Source organism: Simochromis diagramma, unplaced genomic scaffold, assembly GCF_900408965.1.
Source record: "Simochromis diagramma unplaced genomic scaffold, fSimDia1.1 OVJJ01000419.1, whole genome shotgun sequence".
NCBI classification, from domain to species: domain Eukaryota; kingdom Metazoa; phylum Chordata; class Actinopteri; order Cichliformes; family Cichlidae; genus Simochromis; species Simochromis diagramma.
In genome coordinates this window covers 5,618,287-5,645,503 of record NW_024387244.1, presented here as the reverse complement: position 1 = coordinate 5,645,503, position 27,217 = coordinate 5,618,287, and the positions used below count along the sequence as shown (strand labels likewise).

The window sequence follows — 27,217 nt, the reverse complement described above, 5'->3', positions numbered from 1 at the left end:
TGTTGCTTTTTAAGCTGCCTGTAATAACGATCGCTTGCAAAGCCTCTTAACTTTTAACAAACAGAAGTCTGTTTAAAAAAATAAATAAAAGTTGTCTTTGGAATAAGAAATATTTTCTATTCTTGTGTTGGACATGTATTTATTTGCAAAGCCTTCATAATATGTGCAACATCTTGATGTGCTGATACCTTAAATGTGAAATTAGTTTAGCAGCCAGCCATTTACTGCTCTCAGATTTGGACCCTTTAAAGTCAAGTGTATGATATTTAATGCGTTATTGCAGATTATTTTCCCTATGAAAAAAATAAATTGCAAAAAGAAAAGAACCTTTTGTAACAAATATGATACAACTTAAAATTCATATATGCAGACAGTTCAATAATCACTCCATTTTCATAAAATTATAATTTTCTGGCAATTATTTTATGGTTCTGGCTTTAAAGGGTTAATTGGATGAAATACAAAGTGTCTTTAACCAGACTACATCATCTTTTAATGGATGTGTTGGTGGGAGTTTCCCTCCTCTCAACTGGTAAACCATGTTAGTGCCCCAGTTTTGTTTTGTTTTGTTTTTTTAACTAAATAACAGCAAAATAAGTCAAAAACGGGTTACCATCTTTAAACCAAATTAGAGCTGCTAATACTCCTCAGCCCCCCTAGCCAGCTGTAACCAGGTAGATTGTTTCCTCTCCCTGAGCCTGCTTTTGGGGTCTCTTCCAGTTAAAACTGAGTTTTTCCCTCCCACTGTCACCAAGTGCTGTCTGTGTGGCTTAGTCTGATTGGTGTTCTATCCCTTATCATATACATTCAAATTGGCTAAGGTGAACTGCAGTATCAGTATTCAGATGTTGCTCTAAGTAGTTTAGAAACAGCTGCTTTACGTGATTTTTCAGCACAAACATCTGTACCGTGTACCAAGAATGATCTGAAAAAGAAAATATCCAGTGCGCAGCAAATGTGTTGATGATGTGATGTCAGAGAATGGCCTGATTGTTCAAATAGCGACTCGTTACAACCAAGATATGCGCAAGAGCATTTCTGAATACACGTCTAACCTTGAAGCAGATGGCTCTCTGGGTATAACTCAAGTCAGCTAACAACAGAACTGATGCTACAGTTCGCACACCAAAATGATCAGCAGAAGATTGGAAAAAAACTGTTGCCTGGTCTGATGAGTGAATTTCTGGTGCAACATTCAGAGGGTAGAGTCAGAATTTGGCGTAAACATCAATATTACTCCTGACTATGTTTATTCCTTTGTGACAACAGTGTATAACAGTGATGACTGTTATAAAGCCACGTGAGCCTAAATCACCTGGCATTGGTTTCTTAAACATGACAGTTTACTGATGTTGTGTAACAGAAGATTTAGGTAACACATGTGCATCATTAATATATTACTTATCAACTGTCAAACTTAATTGCCCATTGTGGGACAAATATTTTCTGAATTTAGTTCCATGTAACAACTCAGCTGCCAGTTTTTTTTTTTACAGAACTCTACTAATAGAATAACAAAACATCCCAAAGAGACAAGGAATAAACTGTATATAAAAGTGCAGTACTTTTATTCATGTTTAATGGATTTATCCTGTTCAAGTATTCTTGAAAAATAAAGAAAATACATATTTATAAAACACTGTGGCACTGAACCTAACTGTACAAGTACAGATCTAGCAACTACTCCAGTGAGTTTGTCAGGTTTAGAAGTTGCAGAATAAATGAACCCATGGAAATCAGAAGAAAATGTACAGATGGACTTTAAGCTTCTCATTTTGGTAACCTATATACATTAGAAAATATCACATCCACAACTTGATGAATTGAACATTTCAAAAACCGTAAATAATGTTCTCGATGTCTTGGATGCTTCTCGTGGAGGGGGGGAAAAAAAAAAAAAAAAAAAAAAAAAGGCCATTTGTGTTCTGCTTTTCTCCCTGTTTAACCCAAATCTGCAGCAGCAGCTAAAGCGGTGCCGGAGAAATTCACCTTCCCCTCTATAGGCCCACGTTAAACACAAATATCAGATATAATCAATGAATACTGGAATACTGGTCAAGCCTGTCCTTATTCAAACCAGTCACCAATATTAGGGATAGCTGCTATCGGCCCGATGGCTGCTGACTGAACTGAATTAGTTGAGAGGGAACTCAATCCGGAGCAGAGTTTACCTGCTACGAGTTACCCGTATCTTAGGTGCTTCATCTTACTTGAAGACTTGATTCTGTCTGGCACACTGTGGAGTTCAGATCCAGCAAGCAGGAATTTCTAGGCAGAAAAGGGGTAGTCTGACTGGGTGAAGACTGCCTGTCCTGCACTCAGACAGTGTCGAGGGCAGACGCAGAGCTTGCAGTGGGGAGAGCAGCAGTGTCAGAGGGGGTTGTTTCCATTGTACCATCTCCCTCGCTGGATGTCTGTTTTGTAGGGCCTGAAAAAAAAAAAAAAAAAAAAAAAAAAAAAAAGTACAAATGTAATAAGATTTCATTTAGGTGTCTAAAATGTATACATACACTTTAAAACTGAATAATATATATAGGAAACTGTAATAAACAGCTTAGGTTAAATGCTTGGCTCAAAGTGGCTCTATTGTGCTATTATTTTCTAGCTCCATAATTTTATTCTTTGACTCCACAGTAAGTTTCCATACTTGATAATTGAAAACAATACCCATTTATGTTATACTGGGTCTTGGTGGTACCCCTCAGTTCACTCACTTTCAAACCTTTTCTGACATGCCCTACTTCAGAAGCTGAAATAAAAGTTCACTACACAGTTTTTAAAATCAATCACTACCATCAAAATCCAACTACAGACTACTGGAAAACTTCTGATTGACTGCTACTCCAAAAAAGGTATGAACAGTAGATGACTATGTTAGGAGCCATTCTCATTGGCATTATACAGAATTAAGAGTAAAATGAGCATTTGCAGCAGTCTGAACTCTGAGCTTTTGCGTCACAGGAATTACTCGTATATATGCTGGCCTCACTTGATTGTAGCCATGTTTAAAATGAACACTTTCACATCCATTTATTCACTATTATTTTCTTGTGATGTCGTTGAATCTTGGTTTAAACCTTAAAGTTGAAAATTACAGTTAAAAGGTAAAGTTTTACAAAAAATAATCTTCCTATGCAGCTTACCACTTTGGGTAGAAATAATTACACAGTCATCTTCATCATCATCCTCAGTGTCAGCTTGAAAACCGTCAGCCTCCATTGCTTCCGTCTGGTAAACAGTAAAAAGCTGCAGTCAGTTTAAGAAAGTCCTTTCACATGTTTGGTAACATGATATTTAAAAGTGGTAATGTGAAGTGGATATTTCATTGTAGACCAGTCCTGCAAACAGGGCTTTAAAAAAACAAAAAAAAAAAACAACACCTCTCACAATCCACCTTTACCTACCTGCTCAGGATCATTACATCTCTTCATAAACTTGGTGATTGACATGCTGCCTGTGCTCTTCCTTTTGTTAGAGGATGAAGGGGTGGTGGAGCAGCTCTGGGGAGTTGTGGGAGAGTTTCCCTGAGAGCCTGTGGCTGCCTGGGGTTCTTCACGGGGTTCTTCTCGAGCTCCCGTGGTGAGGTAGGTCCATTGGCAGGGCACTGGAAGAGCCTCCTGACCAAAACGGGACAGAACCTCTTGGTGCACATACCAGCAGCATCGCCTGTGGGCTGAACGCTTTTCATAAATAGCATTGTTCTTGATGAGGCGTCGCAGCTGCATCCTGATCAAAGCAGGAGGGAAAGGAAAAATCTCAAGACAATACAACTACACCATACAAACATAAACGTCCACACTGAATATTACATTTACTGTTCCCTAACCATTGCTTTACCTGCTGGGAATGTTTTCTGCTGGGTTCTGAGGGCTGGACAGAACAGGAGGAGATGAGGAGGTGGTCTCCTGGCGACAAAACTCCCGAAACTCATTGATGATCACTTTGCTACTGTTGAGATTGCCATGCAGAAGAGGCAGGAGCTTACCGAGTACTGTCCAAGACGAGAATATTAGGGAGTTATTCATTGTTATGTCATAAATACATACATTTATTAGAATTTAAATACATTTCACATAAAAATCAAAAGATTTATTTCCTTGAAGCCAACAGTGCTGTGCAATATTAGGCTAGCGTCGAACCATGACCCATTCCGCTGCCAAAATAAGTTGATCCAGAGTTTGCAAGACTTTATATAGACACTTTACACCTGTTTTACCATCCATCCATGAGAAGATAATTGATAACAGACGATTTTTCCTGCTTTTATTTTGAAGGCTTACTCTAGAAACTCTAGTCTAAAAATTTTATTTCGTAAACATGCTGGTTACTGTATGGTCAGAATTTGAGATCTCAATTACAGAGGTGGGTAGTAATAAGTTACATTTACTCCGTTACATTAACTTGAATACGTTTTGGGGAAAAAAGTACTTTTAAAAGTACCTTTGTTACACCATACTTTTTACTTGAGTACATTTGTGAAGAAGAACTGCTACTTTTACTCCACTATATTTGGCAATACTTGACTTGTTACTTTTTTAAAAATAATTAATTTCTAGTCTAATAACATTATATCTAATAACATTAGATAACACTACTACTAATAATGGATCATGCCGCCATTAGAGTTACCTGTAACTCTTTCACCAATCAGATGTAGCCATGCAGTCACATGACCAGATATAAAACACATTTTTTAAAAATGGCAGAGGTAGCTAGAACTGAAGAGGATGAACACCCTTGCGCTCATGTGCAAAGCATGTTTTGCATAAAAGCAGTACAAAATAACAGCTGTACAACGCTGTGTCTTCAGTGTGAGCCAAAACAAACCGACATTTCAGCATAACAAGAACTCAACATCTAACCTGAGGAAGCATGCTAAATTTCGGGGGTTTTTTAGCTGTGGTTAGGTGGATGTCATCCTTATGTTACAGCAGCTGTGTTGAGCTCAATTCCTCGGTGGTCAGTGTACTGCAACTTTTTGATGTGTCCATACTCCAACACACATGAATTAAACAGCTGAATTGCCACCTCAGCATGGAGTCAAGTACTATAGAGTCTTGCAAATGACATCATTTTATTCTGGTGTGTAGCGGCAAGGAGACGTTTAATAGTTTCAGGACACTGACCCTCGAGGACTGGAGCTTAACACCTGTGGGTTATAGGATCACAGTCTTGAGCCACATTAAAAATTAAATGATTTAAAAAAATAAATGATGCGCATTTCCAGAATCACTTCCTTTCTCTGCTAGAAACTACATTAGTAATTAAGCTGTTTTAATATTTTTCCTTTTCTCAACAAGTGACTTTTTGTCCCGACTCCTTCAATGAACTTCAATTATGAGGTGTAGAAGTTTATAACTAAGAGGAAGGCTAAACATTTTTTGAAGGAGACTCTTTGCCAGCACTGCTTAGCCTTGCATAAGTTCTGATTTTGAATGTAATCTGGAATTCATCGCAAATTGCTTGTTGGCTATGAATGACAAGATTTTGTTTTAGTAGTTAGTAAAAAAAAAATCTCCAGTGTGATCAAAGTTTCATGGCAAACATCCTATACAGCACAATAATGCCCAGACCTAATTCTTTTAATAATAATAATAATAATAATAATAATAGATTGGATTTGTATAGTGCTTTTCAAGGCACCCAAAGCGCTTTACAATGCCACTATTCATTCACTCTCACATTCACACACTGGTGGAGGCAAGCTACAGTTGTAGCCACAGCTGCCCTGGGGCAGACTGACAGAAGCGAGGCTACCATATCGCGCCATCGGCCCCTCTGGCCAACACCAGTAGGGTAAAGTGTCTTGCCCAAGGACACACCGACCAGGACAGAGAGGATCGCATCCGGCGACCTTCCGGTTACAGATGCACTTCCCAACCCCCTGAGCCACGGTCGCCCCTTTGAAAACCATACATCTTTCCACAGGTCTCAACTTCATCAGACATCACCTAGACACAGAGTTGGATGAGGCCAATACAAACAGTAGCCTATCCGATGAAGATGACTTCTTTGGATCCATGGGGTCAGGAACCCAGAAGCAGGGAAGCTGGAGATGTACCTTTCATGTATATTCATTAGAAATATGGATCTACTGCATAGCTTTCCTCACATCAAGAAACTGTCATTCAAAGTCAATACAGCTCTTCCTGCATCTGGAGCCTGTGAGGGACTTTTTAGTCAGACAGGACTTCTGTTCACTGCTAAACAGTTATAGTTTCACAGCAAGAACCTTGAGAACTGCTGCTGAAGCTTAACGATCACTTCACTGAATGAAGAAATGGCACATTTCTTGCTAAATATGCAGATAGATGCACACCCACGCAATTTATGGTAAAGTGAGCTGCCTTTACTTGCTCCATAATTAATCACAAGAGGAGCAGGCAGCTCAGGCAGCTCTTCAATCGATCGTGGCTCAAGAGTTGGGCATTCGCCTTGTAATCGGAAGGTTGCCGGTTCGAGCCCCGGCTTGGACAGTCTAGGTCGTTGTGTCCTTGGGCAAGACACTTCACCCGTTGCCTACTGGTGGTGGCCAGAGGGCCCGGTGGCGCCAGTGTCCGGCAGCCTCGCCCCTGTCAGTGCGCCCCAGGGTGGCTGTGGCTACGACGTAGCTTGCCATCACCAGTGTGTGAATGGGTGGATGACTGATTGTGTAAAGCCCTTTGGGGTCCATAGGGACTAGTAAAGCGCTATACAAATACAGGCCATTTACCATTCAAACTTTGCATGCAAGCAAAACATCTGACAGACACTTACATTTTTCTTCTCTCTGAGACTTCAGTGACATCTCCTCTGGGCTGGGACTGTTGTCTGCTTTGGGTAAAGGCTCCACCAAGCACACAACATATGACTGTAAAAGTTCAAAGCCAGGTGCTTCTCCCTCCCAGATGCAGCCCCTCACCATCGGCTCCAGGACCTTCATCTTCTTCTTGCTGGACATAAGCTCATCCCACTCCCTTGCTTTCAGTTTCTGACGGAGTTTCTGCTTTTCCAGGTCACCACCATCCTGGGAGGTTTATTGGGCATTATCAGTTGTGCGAACCGCCAAAAGAAACTTTGCCAAAGTATTTTGAAACCAGAAGAGTCAAATAATTCTGTCAGTAAGGTGACAGAGGGAACTAATACTGTAGTTCGACTCATACCTCTTCTTCCAGTGCCCCTTCATCTTCTGAAAGGTAGCCATGAGGAACAAAGAATCCATCATCGTCATCGTCATCATCTTCTCCTCCCTCTTCCTCATCTTCCTAAAAGTGATCAAGAGTTCACAGCTTTCTAACGAGTAACATAATCACTGTCACAGTTATTACCAGCCACAAAGCATAACCGGTATCGTTTTCACCTTGTAAAAAGAAACGTGCATAGCCGTCATTTCATACAATCATGTATGAAATGGCTGAAGATGCATACTGTAACATTAACTATAATTTAAGATGGATTTGAATACTTTGGTAGGGGTTGATGAGTATGGCAATGGATAAACAAACATTAAAAACCATATGACTGAGTTTAAAATCATTAGGTGTGGTCCAAGTGCTCACAGTCAACATTTTATTGTGTCATGGTTGAACAATCACATCACAAGAATCACAAGATGGTCTTTTTTAGTTCACTTCACACACATAGTTATAGTCACACACACACACACACACACCAGGACTTTGGGACAACAATCTGTGATTTCTATATAAATCATGAGTGATTGAAATGGGTCAGTTTCAATGATTTCAAAGAGAAGAAAAAACAAATGTGGGTGTGTTGTTTGATGAACAGTAATACCTATATGTTTATATGTCTGCATATGTCTAAATCAGTTATTAAATGGGGGGGGGGCGAGCAAAAAAAAAAAAAAAAAGACTTACCCCTTCACTATGAGACAGGGACTCTCCTGGCTCTTCTTCCTCCCATTCTTCATCACTGTCCACCTCATAGTCAAGTAAACCCTATGGTCGTAGAGAACAGTTGCTATCACTACAGCTACACATAAACTGGCAACCCACATAAGCACATTCACCGCTAGGGTGGTGCATGAACAGAAGACATTAATAAAATTACAAATAAAGGTTTCACCTTGTCTTGTCTAAAGGGGCGGCGAGGTGAGATGTGTGAACTGTTCTTGCTCCATGTGCCCCAGTAGGCTGGACGGTAATTCTCACGAAACTGCAGAAGCTTCATGGGCCCATAACGTTTACGGTCCGGCACACTATCTGGTTTTGGCCCTTCCACTGCTATACAATCCCTGAGAGAGAAAACAAACAAAAGCTTGAAGGACTATTTTAATTATCTTTTTTTTTCAGTTTATAAAAATGATACATGAGAACCAATTTAAAACAATTTTATTGTTCTACAGGCATTAATATATAATCCATTTGTACTTTAGACTTTGGTCATTCATTTGAATTATGTTTGTTTTTATACTTTATTGTCAGACCATTGGACATGACCAGTGATGCAGAATAGAAACTGTAACAGTCCTAGGGCCAGTTAGAAAAATACTAATTTAATAGTTGATTAAATTCATATGTGTATTATAGAGAAGTGGCACTGACCCTGTGTGAAAGAAGAAACTTGCATAGTTATCATTTCACCTTTCCCCTGACTTTTTACAGTCCAATTTAGCTGACTTTGATATAGTAGATCTTGTTCAGACTAACTGACCAAAATGCCTTCAAAATACTTTTCCTGACAACAAATACACTTGTACTGCTCAGAAGCAGCTGTGTTGCTTCCAGCCTGTGTTATGCATTTTACTTTTTTATATTTTTCTAATATTACAGTTTTAACTTCTTTTTAAAACTTAGATGTTCTGCCTGTTCATGTTTGCAACTGGGCCACCTCTTTCAAATAAACATGCTCGCAATTAAACTGACAAACCCTGGGTTAACTTAAGCAGTTAATAACCAAGATCATGTGACCGCCTCTGCCCAAGGAGTCTGAGCAAGGGATTACTGCTGCTGTATATAGATTTACAAAACAAAAGTTAAATTGGGATTACCACCAATTCCAGTCTCACCTGAGTGAGTTGGTCTGTCTGGGTTTTGTGGGTCCTGACTGTCTGGGTTTTTGCCCAATCCAATCTTTCAGTCCATTCAGGTTATCAGCAGGATTCAACAAACATCGGTCCAGTTCCTCCAGAGCAGACTCTTCACACTGAACCCGGCACAGTGGTGCCAGAGCCATGTTTTCTTTGATCTCAAATGGAGCAAATTTCCCGCACGCAGCTGCAAGTGTCTGAAATGACAAGGGAAGAAAACACATGGCAATTATTATACTGGAGGTTCATGAAGTCAATATAAACGAGAAGCACTAAGAATGCAAACCTCCGCCAAGATAGCTCACTCTCTGAGCAGCATTTACCTTTAGTATTGTATTTTTAACAATACATACATTAAGTTTGCAGTGCAGTGAAAATCGGGTAGCAGCTGTATGAAAGAGGTTTGCATTGATTACACAAACCTTATGTAGGAGTAGATAATGGGCACAGATTTTTAAATAACTGAACGTGAATACACTGAGCTTGTTATTCAATGTAACAGTAGTTAGTTAAAAATACACTGTAGACTGCTCTCTTTTTGTCTTAACAATACTTGCTGTAAATATTTAATGTGGGTGTAGTTTTAAAGAAAAGACATTTTATGAAACTGTACAGATTTTGAAGGAGAGATCAAAGTTCAAATGTGACATCCATCAATTTTCTTGTCAGGTTAGTAAATCTACTTACCTTTGGAGCCTGCTGGATCTTCGATTTTTGTAGAAACCGCGTAATTTCTGCTTTCTCAGCTTTGAGGCGCTGTAACAAAACAGAACAGTCAAATGGTTCATTTTGAATGTAGAACAAGATGCTGAGCACATAACTGTCAAAAAAAGAAAGAAAAATAAGAAAAAAGAAAAATAACTTACATCCTTTTCTTCTTTCAACCGTTTCTCCTCCTCTTTCATTCGCTTCTCTTCCTCTTTCTTTCGTTTTTCTTCCAGCTTGGCCCTATGGCAGATGTTAACAAAAATATTTTACCAAATCTAAACTTAAAAACAAAACTTAATTCAGATTGAATGAATAGACTATATGGATTCCTCTATCAGCTGCCCTATATTCGCTTAAATGACTGCAAGTGTGGGGGGAAATATAAATAATATATGGATAACCCAAACCACATTTCATTTCAGCTCCACTGCCACAACGGACACAAATCTTTACAACCATATGAAACAATGAAAGTGTTTTTACTGTTCAGATTCCTCCATCAGCTGACCTGCAAGTCTCTCAAATGACTGCAGGTGTGGCGAGAAGTATGGACAACTACAATGTAAAACAATAATCCATTACTTACTCCATTTTGGATTTCCGCAGCTCCTCTTTTGCTTTTAGCCTCTCTGCCTTTTCCCTCTCCTCCTTCTCTTTTTTCTCCCGTTTTTCTCGTTCATCCTTCTCCTTTTTCTCCCGTTTTTCCCTTTCTCGTTCCTCCTTTAGTTTCCGAGCTTCTTCCTTCTTTTTCTCTTTTGCAGCTTTGGCCTCTTCCTTCTGCCGTTCCTTCTCCTGTCGCAGCCGGAGTCTCTCGTCTTGTTCCTGTAAACTCTAAATGTCAAATATTTATCACTTTTTCTACAAACTGATAAAGTGGGTGAAGAAATATGACACACAAAAGGCTCACAAAAATAAATAAATAAATGAAAGTGAACCGAATGCAACAATTTGGGTTTGTTTTTTTTTTTACCTTCAATGAGCGTCTTTTGACCTTTTTTTGATCTGCTGGTATCTTGTGGGTGGTCTTTGACTCCTGTTAGTGAGAGAAAAGAAATATGGCTCAAGATCATTGCCTGTCTTTCACAAATGCGCCTATGTTTAAATTTTAACAATGTTAAATGTTAACAATGGTATAATTACTTCAATTAACAATGACATTTTTCTGAACAGCCAAGATTACACCCCCCCCCCCCCCCCAAAAAGAAAAACCACACTGTTAATTATTAATGGTTTAGTACTTTAGTGTTATGCATTACATGAGTAAATATCAAATTAAAGCAATCTATTGATGATAGGAAGAAAACACTCAATAGAAATCTTGTTTTTTGTGTGATATGTGCAGATTTATATATATAATTTATATTTAAAAAACAAACTCTTTGAACACTGATTATGTCACGTTTGTAGTAATATACTGCCCAACGTGGGCTGCAACAAAAAGCAGGGTCACAGAGTGCTGTACATACTGTAGGTGTAGTAGCGGGTGTAGGGTCATCCGTCTTGGACTTTTCTGGCGAGCTTTCAGACGGAGAGGTGACTGATGAAACTGACTGCATGGACCGGTTTCCCAAACTAGAAACATTTCCTGACTCATTCAGCTCCTCTGCTTCAGTGTCAGAATCCTGTGTTGTGTCAAGCTGAGAGATGGATGCGGTGTTGTTCTTTTCCTCCTCCTCCTCCTCCTCCTCGTCGTCGTCGTCGTCTTCCTCCTCCTCCTCTTCTTCTTCTTCTTTATCATCATCATTGTTGATTACAACAGAGTCTAATGTTTGCATTTTAGGAGCGCCATTAGCACTGCAGGACTTCTCAGGCGAAGCCGTTGTGTCTTTGCAGTGATGCTTATCTTTTGCTGGGACGCAGGGAGAGGCTGAAACAGATGAGGCAAGGGGCTTTAAAGGAGATGATGTGTTGTCCTCAGTCAGATCTATAATCATGTTCTCATCTGAAGTTGTGGCGCGTCTACGGCTTATGAAGCCATCAAGTGGCCCACGACCATTAACCAAAGGTGGGCCACTGCGCACAGAAAGAGGAGAGGATGCATTCTCATTCTCCCTGTCTGAGACTTCAGGTTGAGGGCAGGAATGGGCACAGGGGCGCTTAGGTGGCTGGTTCTCTTTAGGTTCAGGGTTCAGACGCTTGAAAGGAAGACGGGCTGGAGACAGAAGAAAATACGGATCATTTGGAGCTGCACCACTGTGTATGATGAAAGACACAATTTTGATTCAATATATTGATGAGGGAAAAAGTAATACAGAAAGTCTAGAAGTAAGTAACAGGCACTGTTAGTGCAAGGTATAATTTTACAGTAGACAGCACAGAAATTATGAAACATTTAATCTGCATTGTCTCATTTCTCATTGTCAAGAGTAATATGTTTCACAAAATGTAGAAGTAAAAATTAAACATTGCATTTACCTTGTACAAGTTTCTTGCTGGCATTGTTACTTGACTTACAATCCATGCCTGAAAAATGAAAACAGACACATTAAAAGATAATTAAAGTAAAATTTCACATCATGATATTCATTTGTTTTAAATTACCTGCCAGTAAAAGTGCTCAAGAAGAAGAAAAAAAAGACTATATAATATAATATAATATAATAAGATTTTATAAATATTTATCAATTCCTTATTTGTTTCTGATAAATCTTTAAGTAGAGAAAGGGAATTTCTGTGGAAACATTAGTTTAAGAGCACTGTTTTGTGACCTAAAAACATGTCACCAATGGCAAAAGCTTCGAGACAAGTGATTGTAATTAGCTGGAATATTTGAAACATCTGTGCCTTTTAGAAGCAAATAAACTGCTTTCTGAGCCCCAATTCAAATCAGTTGTACTGATACAGTGCCAATTCACAACAGTCACATCAAGGCACTTGAAATTGTTTTGATGGACTGAAAAAAAAAAAAAAAAAAAAAAAAAAAAAAAAACTGAACAGGTTTTAAACTTCCAAGTATCATTATCCATCTTGGAGCCTATCCCAGCTATCTTTGTAAAATGACTGCTATTGCAAGTAATACTTAAAACATAGCGTTTAACGTTTTTTCGTATGTACACACAATAAAACAGTTACACTCATGCTGGTAACCTGTTGAGGCCTACTTCCCCCTCCCCACTCCCAGCAGAGTGATCAGACTTTAGGAGAAGTGGAACCGTTATCAGAACCGATATTGGCATTCATCAATAAAATATTTATCAATAGCCATACCCCCACAAAAATTATATTTATCCATTTAAAAAACAAAACAAAACACTGGCAACTTTTTAGTGTTAAGACTCTGCTTGTAGTAAAATAGCATTTACTGACTAGTGTCATAACAACAGTCCGAGAACAAATACTAATGGATTGGCATTAAATGCATTTATCTGACAGTAAAGGTAGCTCTTGAATGTGCTGTATTAACGGCACAATACGCTGCAACAACAACATTACACCGAGTATAGTAGCTATGTTTGGCTGGCTCTCCCGCCAACCGGCGTATGCATCGGTGCAACAAGGCCCGGTAGAGTCCACCGGGCAAGCGCCTCAGTTTTGGTCTGTCAGGATACGTTTTGCCTGCCAAGCGCTGAGCTGAAACCTCCCTCGAAACAACAACTGAGGATGGTCGTAACAACACGACAGTTACAACAGCTTCAAAACGTCAATGTGTGTAAAGCTAAAGGGAAGGGAGCAGCTTTGACGCGTTAACTGTGACCCGGCTTTCATGTTTGCTGCTAAGCATCTAGCCTAGCAGCTTTAGCTAAGCACCTGAGGCAGAGCTTTGAGTTGCAAAGTAGAGCAAAAAAATACAACTGTCATTCGGTTAAAGGCCTTTAATTTACAGTTAGATTTGGATGGATATAAATACCGACCAACGGAAGCCTAGCTTAACTAATTTAAACGTTATCCGACGCTAAAAATTTCCGGATTGGCGTTAAGTGACATTATAACAGCAAAGTAGTAGGTTAGCTGCACATTGCAGACTTTAATGACTCAAGACAATGGCGCATATTTTTTTTTAAAAACAATCCTTGTGTGTCTCGTCCCATTGGTATTAAATAGCCTCGCGATATAAAACAGTTTTTAGCGTTGGATAACTTTATAGTACGCAAATGACAGTTTTGTCAGTTTGTCAACTCTGTACGTTAGTTAAGACAAAACTGTACTTTGTCTATGATATACATGTAAACATATGTGTGCTTTAATGGCATTCAGGGCCGTAGCATTACCTCTTCTACGAGGAGTCGATGCTGCCAAATGTCCTTCCACCGATGGGTTTTCAGCCGCCAACATCCCAACCACTAACCCGGTGCTTCTGTCGTTAGCTGTGTTCTCCGACAAAGTGACTTCAAAATACCCTCAAGGTTCACGTTAACACCCGAAAATACACCGTAGTAGCAAACCAATATTGTGCTGCTATTCGAACGACATGTACAGCTAATTTATTTCACATAAAACATAACACATACTCCTTCCTACAGCTCCTACATGCTCCCCTGGTTTACCCTGCTGCCTGCCTCGCGCTCCCGAGTCGGAATTGGCGGGAGCCTGTCACTTCCATCAATGCTCCTCACTGATTGGCCCAAAAGAAGTTACCGGCTGCCAAGGGGCTGTTTGATTTGTACTGCTGCGCTGCACGTTTATGCTACTGTTCACGTTTTATAAAGCTACGTGACTTATTCTTGGTAGAAAGAGAGTTCTAGACACTGTCTGATAGTATTTAAGATGTGAAATGTAACAATAAAAGCCTATTCTCTCATGTCATTCAGTGGTCTAAAACCAATTTAACTTTATTATGCCGACACTAGCCACTCCATAGGGGACACCCGATGCTATGAACCAAAGAACGCCCAGTGTAGCTGATGATTCGGGCTCTGTGATTGGCAGAAGAGTTTGACTTTCTGAAGTCACGGTTGCCATGTTGTGTGAAATAAAGGAATGGGCCGGTATAAACTCCCGACTATTCCAGTGTCCCGGACCAACAGTTTTTTTGTGTCAGTAAAGCGGCTAAATGTTTATGAATGTGTTAATGAGGTTTTCATTTCTCTACTTTATGATTAAAAAGGCCTCTCCTATACTGTTTACAGAGAGGGGACTGGGTGGAAACGATGTCATGTTGAAGTCACGCGTTTTCCGTTTACCGCTCGAATGGCTGCTGGGACGTGTAGTTCTACTGGTCCCCTGTACTTGCCGAATATAAACAGTTTTGAACTACATGTGGTGAACGGGTTAGCGCAGTCGCAGATGATGGGTCGAAAAAGCGCATGCGATTCCTAAATGATTCGAGGACCCCACCGCTGTCGTCGACTGAACCGCAAGGATATTCTGTTACCCCGGTAAAACCGACATGTCTTTGCTGTCCATTTGCTATTCAAATGAAGCAGCAGCGTGAGATAAAGAGTCACTGAGCTCATATCTGCTACTGTACGACAACTAACTGCTTAGAAACACGCCTTAGCTGCTATCAACTCTAAAATGTCTCACGTAAAGCAAAGAGTTAATAACTTCACGTTGGCATTGGTAAAACATGAAAGTGTTTCTGTTGGCGTATTGAAATCGATATACAATTTGAGCAAAGTTGAAATCTGCAGTTAGAACTAATTAGAGGGTTTACTGTTCCTGCAAGTGGTCTAAGGTTAGCTTGAATTTGTATAAATCAAGGTTAGCACTGGCACAAAATTAATGGCAGTTAAATATATAATTTAAAAATGTGTGGAGATTTACGTCTCTTTTTTGTATATTCCTCTTTTTCAGGGAAGACGTGGAATTTCAAAATGGCAGGTTGGTTACTATCTGTCTATCTAAAGAAGGGGTGGGAAAGAAAAAAAAAAAAAGAAGGGGTGGGAAAGAAAAAAAAAAAAGAAGGGGTGGGTTGCAATTTTTACTCCCTGCAAAAACCTTCCAGTGGGCCACATTGGACCCCTTTAGCAGGCCAGTTTTGGCCTCCAAGCCTCATGTTTGAAATCTTCTTATTTAAAGTACAACTCCACTATACCTCATTTTCTCTCTCTCCCTCCCTGCACTGTATTCAGATATATTCAAATAAAAACTATTACTATGGCAGTACTTTTATGATGTAATCTTGCTTCGTGTTTCAGAGCGGGCCAATAACTTTCCACCCCTGCCCAAGTTTGTGAAAATAAAGCCATGTTTTTACCAGAACATTGAAGAGGAAATCCCTGCGCCCCACCAGCTGCTGGTACGCAGAGTCTACATCCTCTGGATGAGTAAGTGTCTTCAGTTTCTTCAGAACAGGAAGCATATGGATTCCTTCCATTTTTGCTGAGAAAGTACTTATTTCCCTTTGTTTTTTTTAACGCACGCTTATTTCTCCTCTTTGCAGTGTATTCGGGAACACTGTGTGTAAATTTAATCGGATGTATTGCTTGGTGGGCCGGGGGTGGAGGTGCCACAAACTTTGGCTTTTCCCTGCTCTGGCTCATCCTCTTCTGCCCCTGTAGTTACACCTGCTGGTTTAGACCACTCTACAAAGCTTTCAGGTCAGTTATCATTTAGTAATTGCCCCAAATTTATGAGCAGCTTCTGATTACACACATGCATACATTACAACTTTAGCATAACATCAGGCGTACATTAAAAAGTTCTTATAAATGCAAAACAAACTCAGATGACACATTATCAAAGTCAAATGTTTACCCAGGGAGTAAAACTGGCAGAGAGAAAAACGAATGGCTTTCAAGCATGTTCCAAAGAAGAAGACTATAATGAGCAAAGGCTCTACGGCAAAAGCTGTTTTGTTTTGTTTTCCAGTCTGGAATGCTTAAAAAGCAGCAATAAACATAATATAGATCAAGGGAAAATGAAAATTCACCTGTATCTAGTTGCATTATTCCAGAGCTATGCCAAAAGGTGCAGGTTTTACTGGTTTTACTTTTACTCTTCACTTTTTCTTTTTCTTTTTCTTTTTTTAAAGAACACCCCTGTTATCTTTCCAGGGCTGCAATTCCAGTTAATTGTTAGCGGCTGCATGAATTCTTAAACCCAATAGTTTTCAGCATTGTACACAAATAAATTAAACGAAGTAATTTAGGCCCCTGTCACAGAGACCTGGTTTGCTGACCCAGTTAAAAAAAAAAAAAAAAAAACAAGCATTAACCCAGTTAACAAAACTGGTGAGGGGGGGAGAAGGGGGGGGGGGACAATCACACCTGTGGACTATGCAGCATTATATCCTGTTATTTGTATTTCCTTTGCTGTGGGCAATACTAAAAGTATTGTAAACAATAGGGTCATTATATATGAGTTTTAAGATCAACTGAAGGTTTTTCAGGGTGCTTTTAGAACAACCCGATAATAATGAATTACAATACTCAAGCCTACAAATAAAGATGCATGAACTACTATTTCACCATGACTCTTAGACATGATGATTCAAATTTTAGACATATTGCGCAAATGCAAGAAAGCAGTGCGCCATATTTGGTAAATATGCGCATTGAAGCACATATCCTGGTCAAAAATGACTCCAGGATTCCTTTGCCAAGGTAATGCCATTCAGAGTAAGTATCTGGTTAAACACAGTGTTTCTAAGCTTTTTAAAGTAAAATAGACTCGGTTTTATCTTAATTTAGAAGCATTAAATTAGAAGACATGTAGGCTTTTTGTCTCTTAAAAAAGTCATAGCTTTGAATCAGTTAGATGTTGAGTGAGCTTAAGAGAGCTGCTTGCACCATGTGTCAAGAAAAGTGGTCTAAAAGTATTTCCTGAAGATTATATATCTGATTCAAAGCTCTCAGTTTCAAGGGTTTACGTACTACTATCTGCATGTGTAATTTTGTGTCAGTATGTTCAGGAAAGATGAAGATTATGATCGCCTCCACCAGGGACATGTGTGTTTTTGTTAGCATTTGATTGCATGCATGTATGTCTCACTCTCTGTAAACATGATGGCTTCAAAAGTTTATCATAAATTATGGTAAAACTTTCTAAGCGTGTGGAGTGGCGTCATGTTAATAATCCATTAAAATTTTACTTCCATCCACCGATGTCTTCAAGATCATCTTAAGGATTTATTGGTTGAAAATTGACCAAAAGCCTTTTAACTTAGAAGCTAAAGTGGGGTGTGTTGTCAACATATAGAACGTACTCTATAAAGATTTATAATATCATGTTATAGTTAATCTCTGACCTTTCCTTCAGGGTAATAGATTCATCTGAAGGTCAAAGTAATAATAAGGCTAGATAGAGATATTTAAAATGACAATCGGTTTTCAGACTGACAAGAACATCTTGGCATGGGATACTTTTTGTGTATATCGGATTAATTTTATTATGAATTTGATGTGTACATTACAGTAACAGGTTATAACATTTTGAATATAAGGGAAATGTTCCTGAATAAGTTATTTTGTTTTTTGGGGTGGGGGAAACAAACTTAACTTGTGATGAAAAAACTTTTTCATCAAATAGTAAAAAAAAAAAAAATACTAAACAGTGAAATGAATGCTTCATGTGTACTATATCCACATGAATTTAAGGTTATGGGATTACAACATTCTTAGCTTGAAGCTTCTATTTGAGCTTTACAGCTATATCAATCTAGTTTTTCTGGAACTAAAAATGACCATATTAAATCAGTGTGAAATGCCAAGTCACCACTAATGCCAGCAAGCCTCCATAAATTTTGTGGGTGCATTATTTGTCAGATAATTTTCTTAAACATGCTCTAAAAGGTATCAGCATAATGGAGAAGTCTAATTCAATGATTCACATTTATAGTGGTAAAAACTAGCAAATAGCAGTCTGCTACAGATGCCTGTCAAAGTGACCACGTCCCTAGTTGTAAACCTTAAGAAAATCTAAAAGGATGAGTTACAAAAATAAGTTAGATACTGGCCCATAATGGTGGACATTTAAACTTGCACATCTGTGTTGACACTCTAAACCCAGGCACAATGTACATTTCAAATTCCTTTAATTTTAAATATGTTTATATTGTCTATTCTGTAAAATAGTCAGATTGTCTATTCTTATTTAATTCACTTAATGTACAGAATTCACCTGCTTGCTGCTACTACTGCGTATTCACCTAGTGTGTGTGTATATATATATATATATATATATATATATATATATATATATATATATATATATATATATATATATATATATTAGGGGTGCAACGATATTCGTATCGATATTGAACCGTTCGATACAGTGCTTTCGGTTCGGTACGCATATGTATCGAACAATACAACATTTGTAATTTATTTTATCAATTTTCCTTCTGACGATGCTGTCTGTGTTGAGCGCTCAGTGAATCTGTGTTCGACTACTCCGCCTAGGCTGCACTGTCGAGCGCAGATCCACTGAGCGCTCAACACAGACAGCATGGTCAGAAGGAAGAGAGCAGGGCAAGCTAGCGAGACAGAAGTTAAGCTCTACTTGCAACATTCAGATCTGGCGTTTGGAATTATTTTGGTTTTCATGTGACGTATGACCCTGAAGGTAAGCGAGTCATGGACTAAAGTAAAACAGTATGTTGGATGTGCCATGCAATGCTCAATTACATTGGTGTGAACTAGTGTGTTAGCGCAGTTAGCTCGTTAACGTGTTTGCAGTCTAGCCCCAAACATCGGCGGTAGCTCGTTAACGGAGATTTGCCGTGTTGTGGCGTTAAGGTCATTTCAACGAGATTAACCTGAAAGCACTAGTGGGAACACAACGAATATGACTGCACATTTACGCCGACATCATCCTAGTGCAAAGACAAGTGGAAGCAGACAAAAAAAAGCAAGCATGCTACTAACTTTAGCCGAGTCATTTAGACAGCTGTTAGCACATGATTCTCCTTATGCTGCTGAGAATATAGCCCAGAAGAAGCGGATAGTATAGCTTTTATTTTGGAAAGAGACATTTCTCTGTAATAAACTCTCTTTTCCAAAGATGAGTGATTCCTCAATCAGATACAGGGCTCGCAATATCGCTAGCCCGACATCCCGGAGCTAGCGATTTTTTCAGTCGGGCTACCAAAATCTCTCTTCCCTGCCCGTCGGGCTATTGTAGGAAAAATATATGTCAATGCTTTTGCATTCTTTCAGAAATGTAGCTGGGTAATTATGTCATTGGCATCGGTGAGCCACTGTCAATATGTGACATATTGAAGTCGCGTTTGAATTTGCGCTTGTTTTTTTGCTTTCACTTTGCAATCGTGCGAACTGTGTATAGAGAGCGACAGCACTGATCTGTGAGTGATGATAATTTGTGCACCAATTCCTCTGACATCGTCTTATTAATCGTTAGCTTACTATGCAAACATGACAAGTGAAATCTCCCGCAGCTTAAACATGTGAGAGGTTGATCGCGCAGAGAATCGCTGAGCTTATGTGAGTGAGCGTGTAAAAGCATTTCAGTTCTGCTGAGCCAAATAAGACAGGTCAGGGTGAAGAAGTGACAGCCAAAGAAAAGCTTACCACAAAACGGAGAAGTTATGACAAATCAGACTATAAGGCAAAAAGAAAGTGCAGCTTTATGGTTTCATGGACAAAAGAATTTCTGTGGCTGCAATATGATGAGCTAAATAACCAGGGCTGCACATAAGTGGTCCGCAGGTGCGCATTCGCTGTCAAAATAAAAAACACGCACAAGGGTTAGGGTTAAATTTAAAAACTGTACTTTTGAGTTAAAATATATATTTATAATTTTAATAAATGACAAATTAAAAATGCATGAACATTTTTTTGTATCGAAAAAATATCGAACCGTGACACCAAAGTATCGAACCGAACCGAACCGTGAATTTTGTGTATCGTTGCACCCCTAATATATATATATATATATATATATATATATATACACATATATATATATATATATATGTATGTGTATATATATATATATATGTGTGTGTGTGTGTTTTCCTCTACACCCCCCCCACACACACACACTCTTTTGCACATGTCGAGGAGCGTGTCAGGTTACTCGGTTTACTTGGTTTTGGAACCAGCCTCTTGTGGCCATTCGAGGAACTACACTTTTGGCACTTTTTTGCCATTGGGTTAAATTGTGCCAGGAATTAACGGTTGTTAAATTTAATGTCTTCAAATTCACACGAGTTAATAAAAGCGGAAAAGGTGAGCTTTTTTTGGTATTTAAAAGTGAAATAAAACAAATCTAACTGAAAGAAAAAGATTATTCATAATTTTGAGGAAAAAGTCAAAACGTGGAGATTACAGTTGTCGTTACAAGACAAACTGCCACGGTTGCAATACCCTCTGAGTTAGTAAAATCGTTCTTGGTAACTAGGAAGAATATGATTTCTCTTTTAACACATAATCATATTGTGGCGATAAGGACATTAAAAAGATGGTCAGATTGAAAAACTTTGAAGTAGATTTTGAATTTTTTTCTCAAAATAGTTTTTCGGTTTAATCTTGAAATTTCAACTTTCTTCTCAAAAGTATCAGCAATATTTCTTTTCTTATGCAGCCCTAATACTCATAGAATGAACTCTTTAGAGCGGACAGAAATCGACCCAACCGGTCGCAGCAGATGGCCCCGCCCCTCCCTGAGCTTGGTTCTGGTAGAGGTTTCTTCCTGTATGATTGTTGGGGTTTTCTCTGTATGTATTATTGTAGGGTCTACCTTACAGTATAAAGCGCTTTGAGGCGACTGTTGTTGTGATTTGGTGCTGTATAAATAAAATTCATTGAATTGAATACAAGCCCCCAAAAAGTTTGATCAGCTCTGACTGTGCTGCTTGTTTTCTGATTTGAATTTGCACCCATCTTTTGAGTTTACTGAGAACATTTCCAGCTTTTCTGTGACTTGTTCATGTTTCTCTGCAAGTATGTGTGGTAGTTTGACTCAAATCTTGCCAACAAGAAGGAAGAAGCAACTTTGCCACAGAAATGGAAAACCTTCGGGCTTTTTTTCTACTGTATCATCTTTGTATTTTCTTTTCTTATTTTCTTCATAGGGCTGACAGCTCGTTCAACTTCATGGCCTTCTTCTTCATCTTCTTCTTTCAGTGTGTCTTGGCCCTCATCCAGGCTATCGGCATCCCTGGTTGGGGAACATGGTAAGTTGAACCAAACCTGCTTTGAACACCACACATGTTGGCTGCTAGTTTATTTATTTATTTTGTTATTTTATGTTGTTTTGGGTTTTTTTTATCGGATTGGGTCATGAAGGTTTCTCTCTGATGATCAAGGCAGCTGGAAAATGTGCTTTTCACCACACATGGCTGTTTCTCATCTGTTCAATAAAAAAATCATGAAGTTAACATATAAGGAGGTGAAACATTTCAAACTGTTTTAAAATTGAAAATAATTGCCATTTTTAGTCTGTTATCTACCCAGTTGTATGTAAATACAGAATGAAAGTGCATTTTATTTATTTTTTATTTTTTAATTTATTTTGTATATGTTTGAGCTGCAGAATAACAATGTGGTTTAAATTTTGTGGATTTTTTTTTTTTTTTAAATTTCGCAAAGTTTTTATGAAGTGGTGTTTCTAAACCGGTTTCCTGTATTACTGACATCGATCTGTTTTTAGAGACATTGTACTCTCATTGGCCGCATTGTTAGGTACACCTGTCCAACTGTTTGTTAAGCACTTATCTAATCAGCCAATCACATGCCAGCCATTCAATTAATTTAGACATGGTCAAGATGACCTGCTGATTTTGGCGGGTGGGGGGGGTCATTTGTGATATCGTTATAGCAACACTGTGCCTTTATGTCCCTCATGCACAACAAAGTGACATATCTGACAGTGAGAAGTGTATTTCTGCTGCTGAAGATTTGGTAAAAAGGGAGCTGCTCTAACACCCCCCACATAGCGCAATACTTTTGGAAAATATGCTAGAAACCTGTTCCAGCTGAATGGACAAACTTCTTTTCAACACTCGAGGCAAAAACACACTGTGGAGTACAACTGGGCTAGGGTGACAGGCAAGTAGGAGAGATGCTGGCAGCTGTGTACAGTCCAAAAGTAAACAAATGGTTCAACCAAACGTCACTGGTGCATAGCTAGTTAAACTGCGTATAGACTGGAAGAGCAGAAAATGGATGCAAATCATTGACGTGGTTATATATTGTTTGGCAAAGTACATGAGACCAGTTTAAATGGTGGAAAAGGAGGCTGTTATGCAAATGGTTAAAGAGACCAAGCCACATTACAACATCCCAGATAGAAAATCTTTTACCATTTTTAGTGTTCAGTGTCTTTTTTTTTCTGCTTCAGAAGTATAATTACATTGTGGCACATTTTCTTAAAAAATATAGTGATTTAATTTTGAGGCTATATTGCCCCCAAACTTAAATGTTGCATGGTTGTTGGTGCCATACAAACCGGTCGGAGTATTTTAGAAACCGTTGGATTTTCCCACACAACAAACTCTAGAATCACAGAGACTGGTCCCAAAAAGATATCCAGTGAGCAGCACTTCTTGGAATCAAAATACCTTGTTGCTGACAGAGGAGAATGACCACACTGATTTGAGCTGATAGAAAGGAAAAGTAACCACTCGTTAAAAATGAAGGGATGTAGCAAGACCACTGTAGGGAAACCTCCTGCCAGCTAAGAACAGGAAACCTGAGGCCCTAATTCACACAAGCTTCTCAAAATTGGACAACTGAAGATTGAAAAAATGTTGCCTTGTCTTATGAGTCTTAATTTTTACTGCAACATTTGGATCGTGGAGTCAGAATTTGGCATGACGGCATGTAAGAAAATGACAGTGAATTCACTGTGCTCAAATGGCCTCCACAGTCACCAGATTTCAATCCAATAGAGCAACTTTGAGATGTCGTGCAATGAGTCTCATCATGGTTGGTCAGCAGAGAAATCTACAGCAACTGTGTGACGATATCATGCGATTATGAACTGAAAAGTTTCCAGGACGTTGTTGTATCTGTCACCTAGAATTAAGGCAGTTATGACAGCAAAACAGGATCTAACCTGGTACTGGTAAGGTGTACCTAATGACCATGAAGGTGGCCAGTAAGTGTAGGTCAAGTAGTATCTTGTTTTCTTTCTTTTTTTTCTTTTTCTTTTTGTTAACATAAAACATGAAAACAGGGGTGGCTAAACCTCAGCAAGTCTTCTACTATTTGGAGGATTGGTGTTTGATCGCTGGTTGCTCCAATCTGTATGCCAAAGTATCCTTGGGCAAAATACTGACCCCCATGTTGCTCTCTGATGCGTTCTTCAGAGTGTGAATGTTAGATAGAAAACACTTGCGTGTAGAAAAATGTCTGTATGAATGAGTGAATGAGGCAAGCTGTGTAAAGCGCCTTGAATGCGTCAGTAAAAAGAAACACTCCATATAAGAACCAGGCCAGAAAATCTTTAAAAATGTAGGAAGTAATAATAAGATGTAATGATAATAAGACTTTTGGTCGATGTGTTAGCTGATCATTGCTGTGCTGTTTGTCGCTATGCCTCAGTTCTCACTGCTTCGTGGCTCTTTTTTTTTTTTTTTTTTAATAAAACTTTAAATTGCATTTGTATTAAATCCACTTTGCTAAGTGCATACTGTCTGATACACTAACCCATAAAACTCCATCTCACCCTCACCAACACAACAAAGCGGCTGGATTGCAACAGTGACGTTTTTCAGCCAAAATGTGGGCTCTGCTGTAGTGATGCTTATCACAACTCTGCTCTTCACTCTGGTGACTGCTTTAATGGCACTGGTTCTCATTAAGGTGAGTGAACGCCTATGCTGAAAATGCACACGCACTTACCTTTACCTTTGTGTGGGTCAACGTGCACGCAGTTCCTTGCAGACACCAAAGCACACCAACAACTACCTAACACACCCACTTTCTCCAGGTGCACAGAATGTACCGTGGTGGTGGCGGTAGTATGCAGCGAGCTCAGGAAGAGTGGAGCACCGGGATGTGGAAGAGTGCACCGGTGAGGGAAGCGGGACTTAACGCCGTCGCTCAGACTGCCCAAGGCCCAAGTTTGCCACAGTACCCTACGGCGGTGCCCAGCTATCCCGACAACAGTCACTGGTGATGGCTAAGAATCGCCTCTAGGGGGAGACAGATAACTGGCAGTTTAACCAATGTTCAAGAAAGCACTTCAAAAACGCCATTTATTTAACCCTTACATTTCAAAGTATACAGGTGTGTTTTATGAGAGGACAGAGTTTTATCAGAAAGCCTCTACACATGTGGTAGAGGACTATCCTTAGATTATACCATTCCATTTCAGCTTTGTTTACATCTAGTCCTTAAAATGAATGACTCAATTGGAAAAAGAGTGAACACTTTCAAGAGTGTGTGAGAGATGTGTGCCTTATAGACCTCTATAATAGGATTGTTTTTGTATATTGCCAGAATTGCATGCTCGAAAAAATGGTATGCTGAAGAGCAGGGTTTGGTTTTTTTTTTTCTTTTTTGCAAGAAGACAGTGTGCAAACTGGTGATTTTTTTTTTTTTTTTTTTTTTTTTTTTTTTTTTTTTTTTGTAATTTTATGTTTTTGAGCATAAATTGAGCTTATTTTTGATGGTCTGCTTGATATGTCCACGCTTGCCTGTGATGTATTGAAATGCGCCTTACTGTTGTGTGCAGATTTTTGCATGTTTAAAAAAAAAAAAAAAGCCTGAACACCTGATTTTTGCCTTAAAAAACACTCATTGTTCTTTTTTTTGTTTTTTGTAAAACTGGATGCTTCAGTGAAGCAACTCTTCTGTGCAAGTTATCATTGAGCCAAAACACTTTCTACTCTTACGACGGAGGGGGCTGGGTGTCTCCACCTCAGTATTTCACAATTCCTGTTGTTTTAAAGCTACACTGTTTGCTTTTAGTGGTCAGTGCCCTGCAGTGACAGCACCTTATCAGCTGTTGTCAAACCTCCAGCAACTTTCAATTTTCTCCCAGATAGACTGAGTTATTGCATCTGGGGTCTACACTGTGTTGCATGCAGCCTGCTGTGGGATTCTGAATGAAGGCGATTCTCTTATTACAAATGAACGGATGTCATGTAAACAGTAAAGACGGGTACAAACCGCTGGCTGAGTGAACTAATGCATGCAGATGTGGTAACAAATTGTTTAAACATAGTCTAATATCAGACATGACTGAGGAATTATTGCATTTTTTTTTTTAAGAAATATGTATATATGCTGGTAATGCAACACCGTTGATCCAGATAAAGCTTGTTTGAAGTAAAAGCGCTGTCATAGAAAAAGGTTGCTCCCTCATAGATACACAACTATTTATTTATTTTTTTCTTTTCAACATACTGAAGTGCCCTTTATGGCCAACTGCCAAATTTAATACTTTGATTTTTCTGATATTTGATAAGTGACTGATAAAATGGATATGTTAAACTAACACTGTTGCAGCATTTCAATAAATCTTCTTATTCACATTGTGTTTGCCTGTCCCTGCTTATCATAAAAATACATGTAATTGTTGGATTTATGTTGAAAGTCTTAAAAATGAGTCAGTTCTGCCACAGCTACTTTAATATAGAGTGAGTTTAAATCTTTTTACTTGAGTTTTATATATACTTTTTATGCTGTCTTTAAACTGCAAGAAAACTCATGTATCTCAGTTCTGTTTTGATAGTCTGAACACCAAAAATCATAGCGAATGAGCTTTTCAGCTGTGATTTGAACCAGATGCCAGTCTGATTTTTTTTGCAAGCAGTCCTGTCAGTTTGTGGAGCTTGTACATTTCTTGCCTGACTTCACTCTCTTGCTGTGAGACACTAGTGAAATGCTTCGGGGTATGAATAAAAGTATCTCTTGACATCCTAAAATTCCGGATGAAATCTGCTCCAGTAAAGCTCATCATGTTGCAATCCTACTATTCTTAAATTCAACTAATCTGAATTTCGTCATACAGAAGTAGCAGCTATTGCTTCACAAGAAGCCCCTGAAAATTGATAATATTTCACCTCACAGTTTTACTGCTGATGAATTCATTTCAGCAACACTATTATCCTTTAGCTCAGGGGTCCCCAATCCCAGTCCACGAGGGACGGTGTCCTGCAGGTTTTAGATGTGTCCTTGATCCATCACAGCTGATTTAAATGGCTAAACGACCTCCTCAACATGTCTTGCAGTTCTCCAGAGGCCTGGTAATGAACTAATCATGTGATTCAGGTGTGTTGACCCAGGGTGAGATCTAAAACCGGCAAGGACACCGGCCCTCGTGGACTGGGATTGGGGACCCTGGCTTTAGCTTTTCAAATAGAGCCCAATACAGGATGTTTAAAACTAATACCAATATTTGGATACATTAGCTGATTTCCTTTTTCTTTCAGATGCATAAAAAAAGAGATTTTGCCATCATTTGTTACATGAATTTACTAGTTTACACTCCCACTACTTAGTTCAAATTGTTGTATTTGTAAATTCTGAAGACATTGGTTGCCAACAGGAAGTTGCACTTTACATAGTTTGCCCACCAGGGGGCAATGTCAACACTCATAACAACTCCCGTGTCTTCTTTTTTTAACTTTCATGTTTTGGGCCATCATTAATAGATACTAACCGATTAGCAAATATCTGTCAG

At 38.9% G+C, this 27,217-nt stretch overlaps 2 protein-coding genes across 4 annotated transcripts; one reads left to right on the top strand and one right to left on the bottom strand.

Annotated features, from left to right (window-relative positions):
- Positions 1–1,540: 1,540 nt before the first annotated feature.
- chaf1a (chromatin assembly factor 1, subunit A (p150)) lies at positions 1,541–14,453 on the bottom strand. 2 transcript variants are annotated; one of them, XM_040052804.1, is made up of 16 exons: positions 13,948–14,453; positions 12,155–12,202; positions 11,206–11,891; positions 10,710–10,772; positions 10,326–10,561; positions 9,898–9,979; positions 9,719–9,787; positions 9,011–9,228; positions 8,068–8,236; positions 7,860–7,940; positions 7,143–7,244; positions 6,757–7,006; positions 3,838–3,991; positions 3,405–3,726; positions 3,144–3,228; positions 1,541–2,428 (listed from the first exon to the last, which is right to left on the bottom strand). In XM_040052804.1, the coding sequence occupies exons 1-16, from the start codon at positions 14,009–14,011 to the stop codon at positions 2,319–2,321; spliced, it is 2,739 nt and encodes a 912-aa protein (XP_039908738.1). In that variant the 5' UTR covers positions 14,012–14,453; the 3' UTR covers positions 1,541–2,318. The 2 variants fall into 2 exon arrangements, with proteins under 2 accessions (XP_039908738.1, XP_039908737.1); XM_040052803.1 differs by having other exon boundaries at positions 10,326–10,570; positions 13,948–14,451.
- A 452-nt stretch (positions 14,454–14,905) lies between these two features.
- On the top strand, positions 14,906–26,066 carry scamp4 (secretory carrier membrane protein 4). Of its 2 annotated transcripts, none has more exons than XM_040052806.1 (7): positions 14,906–15,054; positions 15,473–15,499; positions 15,817–15,945; positions 16,062–16,218; positions 21,657–21,758; positions 24,273–24,390; positions 24,518–26,066. In XM_040052806.1, exons 2-7 carry the CDS (start codon positions 15,493–15,495, stop codon positions 24,704–24,706), a joined length of 702 nt encoding a protein of 233 aa, XP_039908740.1. In that variant the 5' UTR covers positions 14,906–15,054; positions 15,473–15,492; the 3' UTR covers positions 24,707–26,066. The 2 variants fall into 2 exon arrangements, with proteins under 2 accessions (XP_039908740.1, XP_039908741.1); XM_040052807.1 differs by lacking the exon at positions 14,906–15,054 and adding an exon at positions 15,067–15,379.
- Positions 26,067–27,217: the final 1,151 nt, after the last annotated feature.

Excerpts from the sequence above, each read along its gene's own strand:
- chaf1a (XM_040052803.1), bottom strand. The coding sequence starts at position 14,011 with ATGTTGGCGGCTGAAAACCCATCGGTGGAAGGACATTTGGCAGCATCG. Across the intron at positions 11,892-12,154 it reads CAGCAAGAAACTTGTACAAG|CCCGTCTTCCTTTCAAGCGT; the intron begins GTAAATGCAATG and ends TTCTGTCTCCAG. Across the intron at positions 8,237-9,010 it reads AGACAGACCAACTCACTCAG|GGATTGTATAGCAGTGGAAG; the intron begins GTGAGACTGGAA and ends TTTCTCTCTCAG.
- scamp4 (XM_040052806.1), top strand. Across the intron at positions 16,219-21,656 it reads CCACTCTACAAAGCTTTCAG|GGCTGACAGCTCGTTCAACT; the intron begins GTCAGTTATCAT and ends TTTTCTTCATAG. Across the intron at positions 24,391-24,517 it reads TGGCACTGGTTCTCATTAAG|GTGCACAGAATGTACCGTGG; the intron begins GTGAGTGAACGC and ends CACTTTCTCCAG.